Here is a 19,460-nt window from a genome sequence, read left to right on the forward strand (position 1 = left end):
CAACTACTTGTGACAGTTCCCTGGTTATTAAAATGAGGATATATGTTTTAATACAACTTTGCTGACTGTAAAGTTTCAGTTGATTAGAATTCTTTGAGTCTAGAAGTGTTAAATGCTTAGGAATAATTATTGTTGAGAAGAGAGTTTAAATTGGGTAGGTGGGTGGGTTTTGTGTTTGGTTTGGTTTTGGTTTTTTGGTTTTAACTGGGCTAAAGCTCAAATAGAGATGGAGAGGTCAGTTCTCCAGACTAGAACATTTCTGAAGCATCCAAGTCAGAAGGCAGTGGCAGAACTGAAGCTAGCAAAACAGCTGCCAGCACCATGCTTGCCTCAGCCCAGTCCTCTCCAGTTGTCCCACTGCTGAGTACCCAGTTTCAGAGCCATAGAACGCAAGGCCAGCAGGGACTACACTTGGCCCGATTCACTAATGCAGCTGACAGGATTTCCCCTTCCCTAACTCAGCATTTAGCCCAGCAGCACATGTAGGCTAAACGTGGATGTTCTACAAAGGTGGGCAACTTGTGGCTGCACTTGGTAGTTTGTGCCAGTGGTCACTGACACCTTTAATAAAATAATTCAAGGTCTTGTTTTCCATCTGCATCATCTGGCCTCAGCTTTCACCACCAGTATTGTTATGCCTGTCTCCACTAGATTAAAGATCTCTTTGGCAACCTGGTATTTTCTCCTGGAGCAAGTATTTTGCACGCTAATCAAATTACCGCCCAGTCTTCCATTTGATTATAAGCTAAGCAGCAAGAAGGCAAAGTTCTATTGGCTAGGTGTCTTCTGCAGTTCTCAAAACTGTTCAGGGAGCTTTTGGAGTCCCATCCCATTTTCCTAAGCCGTTTACAAGCGCTAACGCCAGTCCCATATGTACTGTGCCACTGCAGGTCTTGCATGGCTTAAGCGGAGGTAAAAAACATTTCAAGTCTACTCTTTTTAATGAATTCTAGGACAGCACTAGCTTTTTGTCAAGAGCTGCTGCTTTCCCAGACAGAGAACGGAGGGCTACAGAGAAGACCCCTGTTCCTTGTCTTTGTGTTTAGGTGTATAAATATTTTGCCCTCAAGAGCCAAGGTATTAAGAGATTCAAAGTGCCTGGAGGGGTTTTCCCTGCTCTCACCATAGTCGCTGCCAGCCTCCAGTCATGCAGAGCAAAAAAATTCCAATTTATTTATGTACATATCCCTGAAGAATCATACAGCTTTGCAGATCTCCACCTACAGACTCGATTCAGAGGGCCACAGCAGGAGCTGAGACAGTAACATTCAGTAGAGCAGGAGATGCCACATTGCTGAAGATGGGCCTGACTTTACTATTTCTTGCACTTTCTATTTTGAAAGGAATGGTCAGTTTTCCTCCTTTCCTATCCATAGGGCAGCCCACAGTGGCTACTCTGCTACCTATTACTTATCTTAAAGGCAGTCTGCTTAAACCCTGAATTTCTAGGCAGTACAGGATAATTTCCATCCAGGCTACTAATTTTCTGTACAAGTGCCTACAATGCTTAATGCCCCAGTTATTTTCAGAGCTTAAGAAATGGAACTTTTCCTCCATTATCCTCCTCCCCTTCCATATCGCATGTGCTGAAAAAGAACAGGGTAATTCACGCTATTTACTTACATGAAAAAATAAGACCACATGGATCTCTCAATCCCCTTGCAAGTTTTCAAATAAAATCAGTAACAACTAAGCATGTATTATTTATTGCACTTGTGGAACTTCCACCAAAAAGAAAAAAAAAATAAAGTGCCATTTAGGGAAAAAAAAACCCACACCAAAACCAAGAGCTGAATAACTAACTTGTTTTCAATTCATCAGCAATTCCAGAAAAGAAACCCCACCAATCTGACTCCAACAATTAATTTCACTTTCACGTTAAATCTAGATAATCTTTGAAATTATAATTCCTTTAAAACCTCAAAGTATTTTGTACAACAGCTTCAACTTTGAGCCAGAAAGGGAAAACCCCAAAACTGAGAAGCTGAGAAAAAAAAAAAAAGGTGATATATCTTTGTGATTAACTTCAGATAAAAAGAATACACATGCACTGCTGATTAATTTCACCTCAAATTTCTCATAAAAGCTTCTGCATAGAGCTATACATTTGCTGCATTTTCAGCTCTCAGTTCAATGGCTGCTGCCAAAAATTTATTCTGAGGCTAACACACCTCCTGCTGAATGGGTTTAAAATAGTGATCAGATTCAAAATGCCCTGGATTGTTTCTCTTCCCTGGCTTTGTAGGCACCACAGGAGACTGATCTTCATGTCCTTAACTGGAAGACTTACTGTTAATTCGGGCAGAATTAACACCATGAATTACTACATGTCCAAGAAAACATTAGGAACGTGGGAAGGGAGCAGAAAGGAAAGAGTCCAACTTCATAGAAACAGAAGACGTTGGAAGAAGAGCCAAGATGTTAGTTTTAATGTCTGAAAACATCTTTCTCTCTTGTGTAGCTCATTAATGCTGTGTACCCTTTCCTTCTCCAGAACTTGGAAAAAAATATATATATAAGAAGTAATTGTTTGGCTTAAATCTTGGCTTGCAAAAAAATGCCATTAATAACAGGAACAAGCATGCCATCTTTCATTTTATCCCAAAACACACATTACTCTTTATAAAAAGATGGATGACCCAGACATTAATCAGTATGCGGTTATTTTATTTATGTTGGCTAATCTGGAAACCCTTACCTACTTTTTGTTTGTTTGCCTGTTTAGTTTTGGGTTTTTTTAAGAATTAAAAGAAAAAGATATCCTCTATTTGGCTCCAGCCGGCATTTTGAAGAAGGGATTCAACACTTAAATCAGCAAGTTTCATCATTAAGCCATGCACCCTTAGTGCTTTTGAAAGCTTATTAAAATAAACATGTTGCCATAAAGACTTCATAAAAAGGTTCAGGCCCAAAAAATAAGACAGAGCTGCTTGCTCCAACTGCTCCATCCTCTATATTCTAACAAGTTACTTAACGTTTGTCCAGAAGAGATAAGATTTCCAGTGGATGCTTTCATCCTAACATTCTTTCTCTGGATGCAAACCTGAACATTTTTTTTTCAGGTAGCTTCTCTTTCTGCCAGGCAATACATATTAACACTGTTCCAGGATCCTGTTTCCATTGTAGCTACTCTCTCTCCTCTCAGCTAACATTATGCCAATCATGTCAAAGAACAGAAACTAAAAACTCAAGGGCACAGTGAAATGAATTGTCGGAACTTAGGCAAGCTGAACAGCAAACAGATGGTCAGCAAAACTCTTGAGAACCAAAAGGGAGGGGAGACCGACAGACGACTAACGGAACAGGTCAGCTTCTCTTTGGAGGTATATCATCAACAGTTGTTTTGTAAGCTGTGCAGGAGTTGTCTTGTTCTACCCTGACCTGCAGGTGTACACAGAATTCACCTGCAATACTGCAAAGTATTTTCATCAGGAATCCAAGTCACAACAGCGGTTAGGTGGGCCAAGGATTTCTCTCTTTCCCTCTACGAGGCTGCAGTTCCCAGAATTTGTTAGTTACAGAGCTCACCCTTTCCTCAAAATCCAGGAAGCCAGAGATGTGGGACCTGAGGAGTACGGGGGCTTGGTAAATATTCAAATGGTCGGATTGTCTATTGTAGCTACCCTCCTGCCTCTGGAAAAAACAGCTATTAAGGGTATCTAGTACAGCGGACTGTTAAAACATCAACTGTAAACGACAAGGACTCTCCTAATTTAAGACACTTAAAAGTAACTGTTTACTGGAATGCACGTTTTGTTTTTGTTTTTTTCCTCAGCCCACAGCTGAGGGTTTCACTCAATCACATACCGTTCCTACTAGTGGATACAGGAATCCAGCACCAACACTGGCCCGAATGTCTCGGATTGGCAGAATAAAACCTGTAGGTGCTCCTTTTTGTTCAGGGTCATGAGACAACGACAAGTGAGTTTTAGCCATGCAGATTGGCAGGTTTCCAAATCCCTGGGAAAAGCAATGAAAAGAGAGAAAGAGGAGAGAAATAAGTGAAAAAACAGTAACCCCTCCTTTTACACAAAGGTAATTGCTCTGTTCTGCCATCCACTACAGACATCAGACATTTTATCAGAACGTTTTACTCCTCACCTTCATCCACAGCCTGCCAGATTCATTGATATTTCTTCATCTCCATTCCTCCTCTCTCAAACTCTCTCCCTGCCCCCCTGCTAAGTATTAAAGAACAAACCACCATGGCCCCCAGCACATCCAACTGAGGCAAAAATTAATAGTATGGAAGCGTTAGATATACAACCCTGACAGCTAACTTACTTTCTCAACTCTCTTCCCAAAACATTAAACAGCTCGGAACTAAAGTTCTTGTTCAGCTGAGGTCAGTTGATTAGAAATGTTTGATCAATATAATTGCAGGTTATGAGTAAGTGGCAGCTTCATGCCTACAGTATTTTGATAGACTTGTAAAGGAATATACAAGAAAAATGAAAGTGAGAAACAATACATGCCAGTAGTAAATGGACTGTAAAAGCAAAATTACTCAAGCACACTGTAAACAAAGAATGGCTAGTTCTCACACTTCAAAGCCGTTTACAGACCTTCATTAATACAGAAGCAGGTAAATTCACAAGAGTATCATGTTAGAGAAGAGTAAAAGCAACACAACAACCAGAAAGCATTGAATTCAACAACCAGATGCCAGGTGCAAAACTTACAAGCGTAGAAGTTTTTTCCACCAGAAGTATTTTAACACCTGTGGAACTCTTATCCTGACGCAACTGTGACTGCCAAAAGCCCACACGGGCTCAAAAACGGATCAGACAACTCAGTGGAGAAAGATACAAAAAAACCATCAGAGAATATTTAGCATCAGCATGACCACTTGTAGCTCCCTAATTCCCAAATCGTTGAAGGACTGGAGAGTGCAGCAGAGAAAGATCCCAGTCCTCCGGTCCTTCTCTCCCCGCACACATCACAGATGTGATGGTGGGCCAGATGAGTCCTGCCTCCTCCACTAGAAGCCAAAGCCAGTTTCTTCCTCCCCATACCACCTCCTCTTCCATAGCAGCATCTAATGAGTCTGGACAAGGACATGATTTGAGTGATGATTCCCTTCACGCATAGTTTGACCATCACTGTTCAATATGAACATTTTAACTGAAAAGCACCACTGGTATCAGGTGATGTGGAAAACTTACTTGCTTAGTGTACATGGCGACTTTCTCCTGTGCTTCTGGAAGCAGCTCAATGTCACTTGCCCCATAGATCTGCTTTGCAATAAGCCTGATCTTATCTATAACAGGGAGCTAGGAAAAATAATAATATTAATTAAAAAAAAAGACAGGCAAGTCAGTGTGACCAAACCACAAAGAGCCATAACGTTACAGCAGCTTCACAATCCTCCACGTGTGTTGTATCTGTACATGGGCCCTGCACAAGACCCATTTCCATTTGCTGTAGAACAAAGCTATACAGTAATTTGAGGGTTTTCAAAACAGGCTTCATTTATCTTGTTGCTGTTGTTTCTCTTGGTAAGAGAGCAAAAGTAGTTTACCACAGTCAGAAACAAAATGATACAACAGTATTTCTTACAAGCTGTGCTTACAAGTTAACTACCCCCACTGCAGAAGAGGCACCTTTATTCTCTCTCAAGTCTAAGTCAAATAGTGGACAAAAATAATTTGAGGGAATAGCTCTGTGCCTCATTAGGTTCTTGAATAGGTGCTTGCTATTAAAGGAGGATGCAGGCCATACCCTGGGAACTAACAATGACTTCATCACCTCTAAGTCATCTGTCAAATTTGCTTAATGTACAAAGTCATTAGAAATACACATGCTCTCTCTTCACTCCGCCCCCCGCAATCTGCAGTGTGACTCCATAACCCTTACTTGCAGAGAGAGAGAGAGAGAGAGAGAGAGAAAAAAAGTTTTAAATGGACAAACTCTGTTCCATAGCCTGTATAGATTCCCATCCTGAGCCACAAGTGCACCCAGAATCTCTGCAGTTAAGTAACAGTTTGGTCAGGCTTGTTCCAGACCATGCTCTGACAGGAATGCATGCCTCAAGTTCAAGAACTAAACTTCCCCTTAAACCTGGAACACGACTGCCATGGTAGAAACCTCTAGCACAGTCACAGTAGCATCTTTCAGTGTCAAAAGTAAATGGTATTTCACTGGATAGTCAAAACAACGACAACTGACTAGGTCTTTGAGGCTGGTGAAGTAAGTGTTATGTTCTAAACCCCAAATTTTTGTTTCTCAGAGCAGCCTCTCAGCTAGCCTTCAGCAACTTAAGGTACTGAAACCAAGTAAAGTTTATAAGTGCAAGTTCTTACCTCCAAGTTATAGAGGAACCTGAAGTTGCTTGGTGTCTGCGATGCTCTCTGAACAGCTTGGGCCAGTGCAACTGCTCCTTTACCTCCCTCTGCCCAGTGAGTGCACTCCACAGCATCAAACGCTCCCGCTTCCTTTGCCAGTTGTACTACAAGGGCCAGTTCAGCCTTTGTATCTGTTCTGAAAGGAGAAAAGTTTGCACATTTGTACCAGAATGCACACACAGTAAATTAACTGTTCTAACCATTTCCACTCTGGACAAGATCCAGAAGCTGTTCAAAGCAATCGTAGAATCCAGCCATCAGGAAGCTGCTGAGGGGCTATCTACCACAGCTTTCTCCACATTGGTGGAGGAGGCTACTCCACAGAGGAGCAGACAGCAACAGGTAGGTCGGGAATTACATGCAGAAACCCATGGTTAGTGACAGAGCAGTGTTCCAGACTTTCTGCTGTTTCTGTCCTGTATCAACAATGCAACTCCTGTTTTTGTGAGCAAACTCAAAAAGGTGTTAGTATTGCTGATTTAGAGATGCTAAGGTGTGCTATATCATGTGCACACTACAAGCTAAACCCCACAATTTCTCTAGATCAGCCAAGAGGCATTCGTTCCAAATGAAGAATCCTTAGCTGGCTACTCTGTTCCAGCTGGCATCAGCTTTACACACCAGTTCAAAGCCCTTCTGCTTGCATAAAAAGACCACACACAGATGCTATCTCCCGAGCAGTGCAACGTGCAGAGCTGAAAAGCTTCTCAGCGGGGCATAATTACTCCATATAGCAGACCACTGAACACAGCATGGTTGGCAGCACTGGCACCTCACCATCTATTCTGAGCTTAGATTCCACATCATGACAGGCACCTTTCATCCACAGTAATTTGCCCGGTCAGGCTGTAATAGTCATAAAATCTTAAGCTAATTTGAACTAATGAATGCATCTGAAATGACCAAGCAGAGGTCCCCTATTTATTCAGCATCTTCCAACAATGCAAAATGCTGCAAACAATACATAAACAATACCGAAAACAAACATATTTATAAAGTGTCACAATTTTATACTCATGCATCATTTCCACATCCCAGCTCACTTACTTGAAAGCATTCACAGCCACTACTACTGGGACACCAAACATCCGTGCATTTTGGATTTGCTTGTTTAGGTTACTACAGCCTTTTGCCAGTAGTTGAAGATTCTGTAAAGACGAGAGCAAGCAGGAAGCACGTTTTATCCGGGGCAGTGAAACTTTTTTTCCGAATTCACTACATCCACAGCTAATGATAAAAACATCAAAATGGGGATGAAACCACAACTGCAAATCCCCAGTGCTGCTTTCTGAACACTCCAGACCAGGGCATCCCCTTGGATGGAAGACTGCAAAAGGAATGACTGCTTCTAATGATCACTGCTTTCAGCTGCCAACCCAAGGTAAGAGAAATCACTTTTTACCAATTTTTTGTTATTCTTAGTAAGTTAACACCTGGGCTCATTAATTCCCCACAGTAAAGCCTCATTTTCCTCTCTGACACATTTGTCTTTAAGTATTAAATACCATTAGTGTGAATTTCATGACACTTGTTTGAAGTCTATGGCAACAGCTTTTGGTTTATGCATATTTACATTTTGCAGCATCAGAGACTACTCATGGAAACCCAGACATTTCATACCTTCCTATGCAAAGAATAATCCATACAGAAGCCCCACAAGTAAAAAAGCTGCCACAATGTAAAGACAACCAACCCAATAATCCAAGTGTACACTGCCATTCACGGCACAAGGATAGAAGCTCAGACTTCAGTTCGCCTTCCTCTCTGCTTGCAAAGAAGGGGCGTATGTGGAACAAAACCAAAACTGCTGCTGCTAAGAAGAGTGTAATTACAGAGGTATTCTGCATATTTTCAGAGACAGTATTTCAACCAAGCAATTACTCCATACCGAGAGGGTCAGGGGACACAGAGTAGATACTGCTATGAAAAACTGAGTGCACAGACAATTGCATGAGCCCAGGAGAAACAAAAACGCTCCAAATACCAGCTAGGTCAAGTACAACAAATGCTTGAAACAGCACAGCCAAAGTAACATCATTAAAAAAAAAAAGTAAGAACATTACAGCTTGTATAAGGAAGCATTTCCCTGGCAGCTAAAGAAATGACACACTAGCTATCCAGGCATGCGCTGCATGACAACATTGTGTCATGACCACAGTTAGCTGATTTAACAAGAGCTAATGAAGGTTACCTCTTCCATGTACTCCTTTGGTAAAGGTACCCCAGCAGTGACCTAGAGAAAAAAAAAGAAAAAAAGAGGGAACCCTGTAAGATCTATGACAGCAATCTGTGCTTGAGTCTTATTAAACAGCATCAAGATACAAAATTCTAGTCCAGGCTGATCCTTTTTCTAAGAAAAAAATAAAAGGAAGAACAAAAGACTGCAAGATGCACTCCTAATACAAAAAACAACTGTGGTAGTATCACAAGTGCCCCAGCATACAAGCACTTCGCTGGGACAATTAAACAAGCAGGTATGTACCTGTAACATATTACAACGAAGCAGCTTACAAGAAAGAGGGACATACAGAATCCTTTTACAATTGCAGATCTCGGGACAATTACAAACAGATCAAATGCTAAGGCCTTTAAGCGACAGGATCAGAACAACAGTAACAGCCCCTCGGGCCCAAGGAACACCTTGCCCAGTACTTACTGCAGGCCCTCCGCCATGCATTTTCAGAGCTCGAACAGTAGCAACCAACACCACCACATGAGGCCGGAGACCAGAATAGCGGCACTTAATATTAAAGAATTTCTCCATGCCTATGTCTGCACCAAATCCTGCTTCTGTAACTAGAGTAGGAATTAAAAGAAAAGAAGCTTGTGAGAAGTTGCTGGGTGGAGAAATCATGCCCCAATTATACAAATTGGAAGCTTCTTCCAAGAGGAAAACCCCCAAGCCAGTCATGATAAAAAATGGCAGATCCCTCCCTGCAAAACAAACAAACAAAAAATGCACTCCACACACTTACCAACAAAACCCTCTTTACCCACAAGCTTCAGTGCTATTTTGTCTGCCAACACGGAAGAATTCCCATGTGCAATATTGGCAAAAGGTCCAGCATGAACAAACACTGGTGTTCCCTAGAAAATGGGGGGGGGGGGGGGCAGGGAGGGAAGAGAGTGAGAACGAGAAAATCAGAGGACACAATATAGAAAATCTGGAGCATTCAGAAGTTAAGTATTATGGTAGCTGAAGGTAAAGAATAACACTTTTAGAAGACAGATCTTAAAGCCTTCTGATCAAACGTTTGTTATCAGTAATAAGGACTACAGGGCAAACAGGATTATAATAATCTCCACTTGTGCAGATATTAATCTGCTTAGGAAAAGGACAGCTAATGCCATTCTCCTGCATCCACACCATTTAGATTCCCAAAACACTTCCTGGTATTAAAGACAACAGAACAGAGATACAGCAAAGTGTAGTGCATTTTCTTGGAGTCATCCCACATGCCTTCTGCCGTAGCCCTGAACTTCAGGTAAGAAACCACAGTAAATCTCCAACTCTAAGCTGAGTAAGCCCACGCTGATCGTGATGAACGAACCACACTGGTTGCTTTCAGCTTTGAGAATGCACGTACAGCAAATCACCTGTGCTCACCTCTAGCGTCTGCATGAGGTTTGGTTTAACAGCATCTTTCATCAAGACAGCCAGAGCACCAGTCACTCCCTAAAAGAAAAAAAGGGGCAATCAGTTTCCAGATGTACTGAGACCCTGAAACAAGTTCCTATGCAGTGTCAAGGCTCTGCTTTTGTCCTTGTGAGCCTTCAAGACCAGAATCAGCAGTTGCTCTAGATGTAACTAACCCTAGTCAGTGCAAGGCAGAATAATGACCTTTACATCCATGTAAGAGGATCTGTGATTTCTGCTGAGGACAGCCTCTTGGTTGTGACTTTCCTTGGCCGTAACTTTATAGTGAAGGCATAAGAACAATTGGTGTTTCAATGCTATAACAAGGTTAGTAAATAGTAGCAAAAAAAGTAACCCTTATGTACGTATGGTTTACTGGAGCCTATTCAGTGGTACAAAACAGTGTTCTTTGGCTTTGCAGGCAGATTTGTCTTGAACTTCTTCCCTCCCTCAGCAACTAGGCTCTACATACTGACCTTGAAATGTCATAACAAGCTGCTACATACTGCCCAAGTCTCTTGTGCTGAAGTAACTTAAAGTGAACATCTACACTCATAAGAAAGACTATGCTGACATCATGAAAGGCAAACACAGGAGGCCATGTGTCCTCTGAGATGCAGCAATATAACCTGCTGCGATTCTGCTTCCTGCAAGGTGACAGTTTGTGATTCCATCCATGTCTGCCTTGGTAAGAGAAAATGAGGGTCTGGTTATCCTTATGGCTGACAGTCCAGTGGAAACCAAACCAGATGATGCCCAGCATTTGCAGAAGTAACTAGAATCACTATCATGGGTACTGAGCCAAATGGTCACAGCAGTTATGAAAAGTGAACCAGATTTCTTTTTCTTCCCTTTCAATTTCAATTGTATTGCAGCACTCAATTATATGAAACTTTTTTTTTAAAGACATTTACTGCTTTGTTTCATTAGTTTCAATCTTGCCACATGAATGCTTATTTAACATTTAATGGATAAGCTTTAAACTTCCATCATCTCCAGAATAATGAAAACTACAGAGCAAGATTTCCATGGTGACATCTGAGGCTTGCAGCACTCAGTACATCCCATATCTAAAAACCTGTAGTCAATTTTTGATTCTACATTTCTTCCCAGTTTCTTTGCATTTCCTGGTACCACAATCATGACAGTGGTTACATCACAGCAGAAGGATCCAGACATTTCATTGTGCCAGTCTGGTCTCTGCAGTCACTGTGTTTCTGCCTGCATGAGTACGTAGCACAGTCCTAAAGATGAAAGCCAATGGCTGCCATGTGTGCAAACACACAACTTTCAAGAGAACCTGTTCAGCAGGTCTGATACCACCTCCATTCTGCAGTTGCATCGGACAAAATCAAACATAATTAGGTTAAAGTAAAAAAATTGTTGATATTAAAGACTTCTATCACCTGGCCTTTATATAAAACTCGAAGCAACTCCCTGCGCAGGCACCATTTGCCTCCACTGCTGATGGGCAGCAGGAGACTCTCCTGTTTTCCAGAACAGGGTTTAACTTAGGTACTTAAGGTTAAACTGGCAGCGTGCTAGCAGCAGGAATTAAGATCTCAAAGCTGCCTGCAGAACTTTGGCACGTGCCCTCCCTCATTCCCAAGATGTCTCAGATAAGAACATCTACAGACAAATGGTTCCCAGTCTAGCCCTTTTCCTGCAAGGCCAGGGTCAGGCCACATTGCTAATCTGCTGTTTCTTCGGCTTATCCTGAAAGGAAGTAAAACAAAAAGCCCATAGCAAGATAGCAAGAGCTTAGTACTGTGTGCCACCTTGCTGGAAACACAAGTCAGGATACCCAGGCTGTGGATTTGTCTCTCTCACTGGAAACGTTCATTCAGAAAATGCAAGACAAACCTCATTACCACCACATCATGCAAATTTGTAATACTCTTGTCTTTTGCAAAACAGGCTGTGAAATATCTACTACACGGGACAGCAGTAAGCACCAATACCGTAATTCTATTGACTAGTGCAACAGTCCTAAGCCTGTTCTCTGCCTTCAGGCCAAGCGGCAGGGCACAGTTCACACACAGGGCTCAACTCCCCTTCCCTTCTCCACACAGGGCTGCCGTCTTTAGGACATCTTGGAAGAAGTGTCTAGGTCATAGGCTATTCCTCTGAGAAACCATGTGAAGCATCATTTGGGAGAGTGCTAGCTGACACACTCCACAAACATGCCAAGTACTGTAATAATTATTGCATGGACAGCTGCAAGACAGTGCTGCAGCTAGCAACTGCTGCTTAGGACTGCTTTACACACTGGTAATAGACATCACCAGTGCTACTACATTCAGCATTCCATGCACTGGAAATCAAGGATTTGTGTCCTTCAAAGGCTGCCTTATGGAGACCCTGCACTTTTTGCAAAGGGTTTGGCTTTTATAGCATTCATAGCCTCCCAGAATAAGATACATCCTCACCTACAATTAAATATGCACGAGGTTTTGTTCCTGCTCAGTGCTGTCCTCACTCCAGGGAGCCTGAGAAACAGGATGACCAGCAAGATGCATTTTAAATTCTTCCGACAAGCAAACAGGCTTTTTATTTAGAAGCCACCATGTATTTCCCCATTAATTCCTATGGTGCTAGCTCCAACTCAACACACAGCACATCTCACAGGACCCTTTGCCCCTGCCCAGGTCACACACACACACACTCTGGATAAGGTGCTAGCCACACTGAAGTAAAACACCTTCATTAACTCCAGGGGCTATGATTTCATCTTTAATCTTCTATATGCTAATGTCTTTTCTGTACAGAACTGTCCCTATGCTTTTCAGTCCGAGAACTTTCAGAAGCAATAGGAAAAAGCATTTAAGAACTGAATGACTCTTACAAGGTCATCTGCTGTAACTGGTTCTCCTCTCTTGCTGGAAGCTACTACCATTCTGCCCAGTCGCTTTTTCATATCATCTAGCCCATCAGAGAGAGCCAGAACTGCCATGATTTCACTGCTCACCGTGATGTCAAACTGAGCCTGCAAGAGAAGAATAAAGAATGCAAAGTCATCAAGATTCCCTAGTAGCAATCTTTACTTGCATTAAATTCTTGAAACAAGGCCAATTATTATCATCGTAACAACAACAACAAAAAAAATACAGACATACAAATATAAAAGATAAACTAAAGCATTACTCTCAGAACATACTTCATTTAATTTGACCATTTTAAACGGGATTTTTTTTCTGCAGAAGTAAAAACTACCTGTTTCATTGCTATTATATGACTCTCTCCTGGTACATACATTAGTGATTCATGTAAGAACGCCTGAGTAACAAATTTTATTTTTGAAGATTGAGGTTACTAACTCATCTGACTATCACTAAACAGTACAGTAAATGAAAAAAAAAATCATATTCTATAGGAAATGAGGGGTAGAACTCATCTGACATAACACAGACACCTCCATCTAAGCTAAGCACCCTGGGGACGTTTCAAGTCAATAGAAAGAGGCTTTTCTGAGCACAATTCATTTGAACTATTAATTTGACAGTTACTTAAGGGATGGGAATAGTCACAGCCCTGACTGCCTATTTTACTCTATTGATTATATAATGAATCTAAAGAACAAGCTCGGATACCGTGTCTAGTTTTGGCCAGATACATCCCACCCAAAGCATCTGCAGTGGTGAAGATTAGCCACTGCCACGTATCATATTATATACCACTGTTACTATGCCAGTTAACCCAGCTTGGGAAGCCAACATTCAGGAGAGAACAGGGAAGGAGGGAACAGACAATGAAACTGAGCACTGCGCTGGTAGCGAACATAACTGCTTGGCTGAAGGGACTTTCTGCTTTCTCTTTAACAAGGTACTGGTAAAAGATGGAAAAATCTGGAGTTACAGAAACTTGCTTCAGGACCTCATTTTTCAAAGGACTTTTAAAAACATGCAAGAAAAGGGAACAATTACCGTTCGTGAGAAACCTTTTTCCGTTGGAGACTGTCCAATAGTGATTTTCCTAAGGAACCTGTCATTTGTATCCAGTACTGTGAGGAATAGAGAGAAAGATGAGAAGTCACGTTTCAAGTCATGTCACATCTGTGCACCATGACAAACACTCAAAACTCAACTAGATCACCTACGAAGGGAGGATGGCAGTTTGAGATACCATCCTCTCCTGAAGAATGGCAAGTGCTACTCAACATGATTCTTTCCCAAAACTGAACTGCAACAAAGTCAGGATACCCACCGTCACACGCGGGCCCTGCACTGCATCCAGAGGGAGCCTACCTCCCTCTACCCATGAACCGTAAGTCCAAAGCCTTTCTGAAAAGCAGAGCTGCTAGTATTATTCCAATTGCTTTTCCACCATCATTAGTCAATGTGGAATCAGGAAATTATCACAGCCAAAAAAGAAATGAAAGTATAATTTTAAAAAGTTAAGTGATAAAATGGTCAGATACGCAGCCCCATTAACTCAAATTACCCTGGAAACGCAAACTACCAAATACTGGCTTAAATTTGCTGTTTCTTACTATCTGCTTGAAAAATTCTAAGAATTTTATAAAATATTTCCCATGAGGCAGACTACTTTAGGCCCATTACAAGTTATGAAGCAGATTTTGGAGTACATTTCACACTGTTTTAATAAAAAGAAGAAACTTCTTGAGGTTTAGATCAAAAGAAAAATTTCCATATTTGAGATTTCTTTTGCTAGTGAAGTATGAAGTCTGCCAGACCAGAAACTGATTTTACCTTCAGGTATCTTTTAAAGCCTTTTAAAAATCTGGTCTTTATTTGCTGTCAGCCCCCAACAGAGCAAGTGGGCAGATTCAAACTGAGTTTAATCTCAGAGCAGAACCCTCTCCTTGCCCACCGGGCTTTCTCAGTCAGGTAAAAAGGCTGTTGGCTACAGCTGCCAAACTCAATCCCCTCAGTGACCAACAAATCCAGAAACAAACTTGCACCAATTCAGAGCAGATTCAAGCCCATGCATCAGACCTTTTAGAAATGGGATGCCAGCTACAGGCATCTACCCCACCAAACACTCAGGAGAGGCCAGCCCTGCCCTCTTCCCCATTTTTTCAGTAAACAGTTCCTGCTGCACTTGCAAACCTCTCTTTTGACACACGTTTTGTTTCTTAATAATTCCTTATTTAATGGCTCTTGTACCTCTTTGCCACGTTATGGTGCTTGGGTCAATGTCCAATCTCACAAAGAAGTTTACTTCTTCCTTTGTCAAAGTTGCAGGATCAGTTTTGTTAATGCCTAATTTCTATGGCAGGAAATGACAAATAAAAGAAAAAAGGTATAATGAAAAGATCCACAGAAATGAACCCTTCACTAGAGCAATGAGCCTTCGGCAGTAGCATCTGCATATTCAGAAATAAGGAGGGGCTGCCTTTTCAGTGTCCCTTCTAGACCCCACAACAACGTCAGATGATCCATACCGGTGTGTATCTGGAAGCAGAGCTTGCTGCTGGGCAGCTAGGAAAAGGCAAAGCAAACAACAGAGCTCATTAGGGTAGGTTATCACCAAGCTTTGTGCAAGGTATCTACAGAACGAGTAAGAGAGCGCGCTTTGCAGTTCCTTAACATACCTTGTTCTAACCATTAGTCTCACATGCTTACATCCACTTCTCATTAGTCTGCCTAGGGTCACTGCACGCAGCCATACGTATTTAAAGACACTGCTTTCGGCATGCTGGTTAGGCAGCACAAAGGAGGAATTAAACAATTCAGTCACAAGGCTGTCAACATCCCAGAAAGCTGATCTTGAACATACTGAGAGGATGGGCAGCTTGCCAAGTTGCTTAATTGAGAGAAGAATTATCTCAAGAAGCCTGACACAAGCGCAAGCTTAGGAATGAGGAAAATGACTGAGTTGATTTATGAACGAGCAAGCTTTTTTTTTTTTAATTAACTAGACAGCTAAGTCATATTTTGCTCCTGAAGTAAAGCAGGCAAGAAGAAAGTCTTTTCCTCTTCAAGCACACAATTTAGAAAAAGAAATAAACGAACCAAACCCACCAACCAAACAAAAAGATATTTTTCTGGAGTATTAGCATCCTGTTCACATCTTGACATTTAATAATGAGAACAGTGGTTAGGGTAGACTTCCCTTAGCCATCCATCAGGAACACCAAGCAATATGATGTAGCTTCTTTGCTCAGCAACGGAAGCAAACCACACGTTCTCTAATGGTTGAGACATTATAGCCAATTAATCAGTTTTAGCTTCCTAAGAGTCTGACTATTGCTCCTGAATTCCAAATGGGCAACTGATCCAGCCTGAATACTGCACAAACGGGTTTGTACTGTGAATGAGCTTAGCAGGCCCCAGGCTGTCCTCCTAGCCAGAAGGTCCAAGCCCACTGCAAAACTATTCCTCTGTCAATTCTCATTTTTGCAGAAGTCAGGGACACATGCTAGTTCATATTAATTTCTAAGGATCAGAAGGGGAGCTGTGGTCTGCTCAGGGACTGCCACTCAGTGACAGGGGTACTCATCTTACTGGGAATCCTTTTTTGGAAAGAGGAGGAGTGGGCAATGTAGGGGACAGGTAGTTTTCAATTTTTTCCCCCATTCAATCTGGGTAAGACAAAATTCTGTATGTTTGCTTTTTGCTGAATTTTATAAATTGCCTTTTTTTGTGCTGTTATTAGCTATATAGCTGTCACATGGGAACTGTTCATCTCTAGCTGTAACTGGCTATAAGGTATGGAGACTGATTCTGGTCCCTTCTTAAACTGCATTAAGGACACTGAATTGACACTATTAACAAAGGGCACTAATCTCTTTGCCTACTCCCACTGAGTTACTCAGCATATGATAAAGAGAGTCCCATCGATGACTCTTCCCCTTGGGGCTGCACCTCACTGTTTTCTGTGCTGTAAGAAGGGCTATGGCTACCACACTTTTGCACTCTTACATAAAAAATAAATTCCAGCAGAATAACCTAGAGGACAACACAAGGGTTTCTGTAACCTATCTCTGCCTATGTTAAGGATGAGTAAATGGAACAGAACCAGAAACCAATGCAAAACCAGTGACCTTACCTGCAGTCTTCGGATCTGAATGTCTGAGAACTTCCTAACACCATTGACAGAAGGTACCAAACGGCTGTAAAGAGCCTTGCAGAATGAAACAGGTAGTTAATTAGCACTGTTGGCACACCCAAAACATCTTGGCCAAAGTGGGCTGGGCTCAAAAACATCACATGAAAGGATTGTACCTGGTCAGTCTGAGTTAGCTCATGGAATATACGTGCATCGACAGCAGCAGCGACCAGGTTGTTGGCTGCAGTGATAGCATGGATGTCACCAGTGAGGTGAAGGTTAAACTAGAAGAGATAAAACATATCAGTTACCTCATCCTGCTGCAATTTTCATTTATTTCAATTCATTGTAGACAGATGGAAAGAGAAGTATTAATAGCAATGTTAAAGTGAATGAGGGTGGAGGGGGAGAGATTGCTCAGTGCAGAATGTGGTAGAGAGGAAAGAATTTCTCTAAAACAGAAAAATGCCTCACCCACATTTATATCATTTTACAAACTTCCAGAATGAAGCTGCCAAATTAAAAGGTTTTTTTTTCCCCACAATAACAGTTTTCACAGGCTCCTTGACACCTGAGAAGGGCACATCTGCATTGCTCCTCTTTCACTTTCCTTCTGACCCCCTCCCATTATAAGCACAACAGGTTTCACACATACATTAGCAGAAGCTGCTGCTCCTACAAAAGTATCTGAGCTAAACTGAAACTAGGAACCTTGTGTAGTGCTAGCAGTAGAGCTGTGGTTGCATGGAGCTCTGCAAAAGCTAACCACTCAAACACTGAGCAGCACAGGCAGAACTTGTAGGCCACATACTACACAGTGACACTGCTAATAGTTTTCTTGATTCTAGCTCATTAAAAGGTGGTTTGTGTCTACATGAGCTATCTGGCTGCACTGTAGCTATACTGACAAATGGCTTGGGATATATAGCTTCCATGACAAACCTGCATTATGGTAAGGGAGTAAAAGGTGTGGTTAAAACAACCTTTTTTTCCTGTGTAGCAGAGCAACAAAGGAGGAAAACGAAAACAGGACATTAGAAAAGGTGGTATGACAGAAGACCTGACAATACTGTTCTGTTGAAGCCTTGCTACTGTGGTCTTAAAAACAGATAGCTCAAAGCAGAATGCAGCTAGTCACACGCTGACGATAAATCTTAATTAGTAAATGCTAATTGCTGTCTCATTCTACATGCACGCAACAAGAAGAAATTATTACTACCTTGGTTCTGCAGCATGAACTCAAAGTTTTTCACTTGCTAATCTTTTCCTAGGATGAAAGACGCATGCAGAAATACCAAATGACGTATCAAGGTCATTACTGTAACTAGTGACTCCATATACTTCAGGTTTATGAGACATCCACTGATTAAAACACCCCCACAACACTATGTGTATTAATACCACACAGATCATACTTAAAGAAAGTCCTTTCAGCCAGTTTGGTTCCAAGAGCGGGGCTGTTTCCCACTGCTGCACACAGTCAAGTATTTTGGCTCATCTTATTAACACCCCCAAGGAGGAGGAGATTATTTTTCCTGTCACATCTATCATTCACACATGTTCTTGGCACCTGACTAAATCAATATTCTGCTTCCTAACATTTCTTTTTTTTTCATGGACTTGCTGCATCAACTGGAGCAAACAGCCCTTTTGATCATTTCTGCTTTTCTTCCTAAAATTGCCCCGTGTCAATCTATAGTGCATGAGACAAAGGAAGAATTCTACAGGCAATTACTTAGAGAGTTGAGAGAAGCACGAGAGCACGTGCTACACGTGCCTTTCAATTCCCTGCCCCCAGACACAGGATTTTACTTGTTGCCAAGTCACATCAGAAATGTGCTGCAGTGCCAGTCCCCCATGGGCTGAGGTCTTGGCATTACTGACTCCCAACTTCTCTCTTCTCATTTCATGTTAGTAATCTAAAACACAAGTACACCAAAACAGCTCACAGAAAGTCGGTAACCACTGCCACTGACAGAACTCCTTAATATGCTTCCAAAATGTATTAAGTCGTCATCATCATCATTTCAGTGCTAGGAAAAAGGGACAGGGGATGTACATTGCTCAAGGGTATACAGAAATTCAAGGCACAGAAGGGGAGGGATCAGAGGAACTGGGAATCCCCAGTCCTGTTAAGTTCCCTAACCATGCAGGCACCCTTCTGAAACAACCAAAGATGCCTGTTGGTTGTTTTTTTTTTTTTTTTAAAAATGTGCTGAAATCAAGCATGCAGTTTTTGGGAGCGCTACACTGGGACATAAAAAGAAAAGATATTTCTAAGTTATCTGACTGCAGACTGCAGTATCTCCTCAAGGTCTGTGAGCTATGTGTGCAATGAGGCTTTGTATAAAGATTTACCTCATCCATGGGGATAACTTGACAATAGCCACCACCTGCAGCTCCACCTACAGAGAGACAATAGTCAAACCATGCAAATAAAGTTGTCTCCAGCCCAGAGTGGTATTACA

At 41.7% G+C, this 19,460-nt stretch overlaps 1 protein-coding gene across 1 annotated transcript in view; it reads right to left on the reverse strand.

Annotated features, from left to right (window-relative positions):
• MTHFD1 (methylenetetrahydrofolate dehydrogenase, cyclohydrolase and formyltetrahydrofolate synthetase 1) overlaps positions 1–19,460 on the reverse strand; it is a 42,727-nt gene that overhangs the window by 1,549 nt on the left and 21,718 nt on the right. Inside the window, exons 13-26 of the mRNA XM_037393631.1 lie at positions 19,351–19,397; positions 17,169–17,276; positions 16,993–17,067; positions 15,108–15,210; positions 13,905–13,981; positions 12,827–12,967; positions 9,952–10,020; positions 9,320–9,431; positions 9,001–9,140; positions 8,536–8,577; positions 7,392–7,492; positions 6,303–6,480; positions 5,166–5,273; positions 3,808–3,960 (exon numbers count right to left, since the gene is read on the reverse strand). Coding sequence (XP_037249528.1) covers positions 3,808–3,960; positions 5,166–5,273; positions 6,303–6,480; positions 7,392–7,492; positions 8,536–8,577; positions 9,001–9,140; positions 9,320–9,431; positions 9,952–10,020; positions 12,827–12,967; positions 13,905–13,981; positions 15,108–15,210; positions 16,993–17,067; positions 17,169–17,276; positions 19,351–19,397 — 1,454 coding nt within the window. The remainder of the gene's footprint in view (positions 1–3,807; positions 3,961–5,165; positions 5,274–6,302; positions 6,481–7,391; positions 7,493–8,535; positions 8,578–9,000; positions 9,141–9,319; positions 9,432–9,951; positions 10,021–12,826; positions 12,968–13,904; positions 13,982–15,107; positions 15,211–16,992; positions 17,068–17,168; positions 17,277–19,350; positions 19,398–19,460) is intronic.

The sequence above is a fragment of the Falco rusticolus genome, chromosome 7 (assembly GCF_015220075.1).
Source record: "Falco rusticolus isolate bFalRus1 chromosome 7, bFalRus1.pri, whole genome shotgun sequence".
Classification (NCBI taxonomy): domain Eukaryota; kingdom Metazoa; phylum Chordata; class Aves; order Falconiformes; family Falconidae; genus Falco; species Falco rusticolus.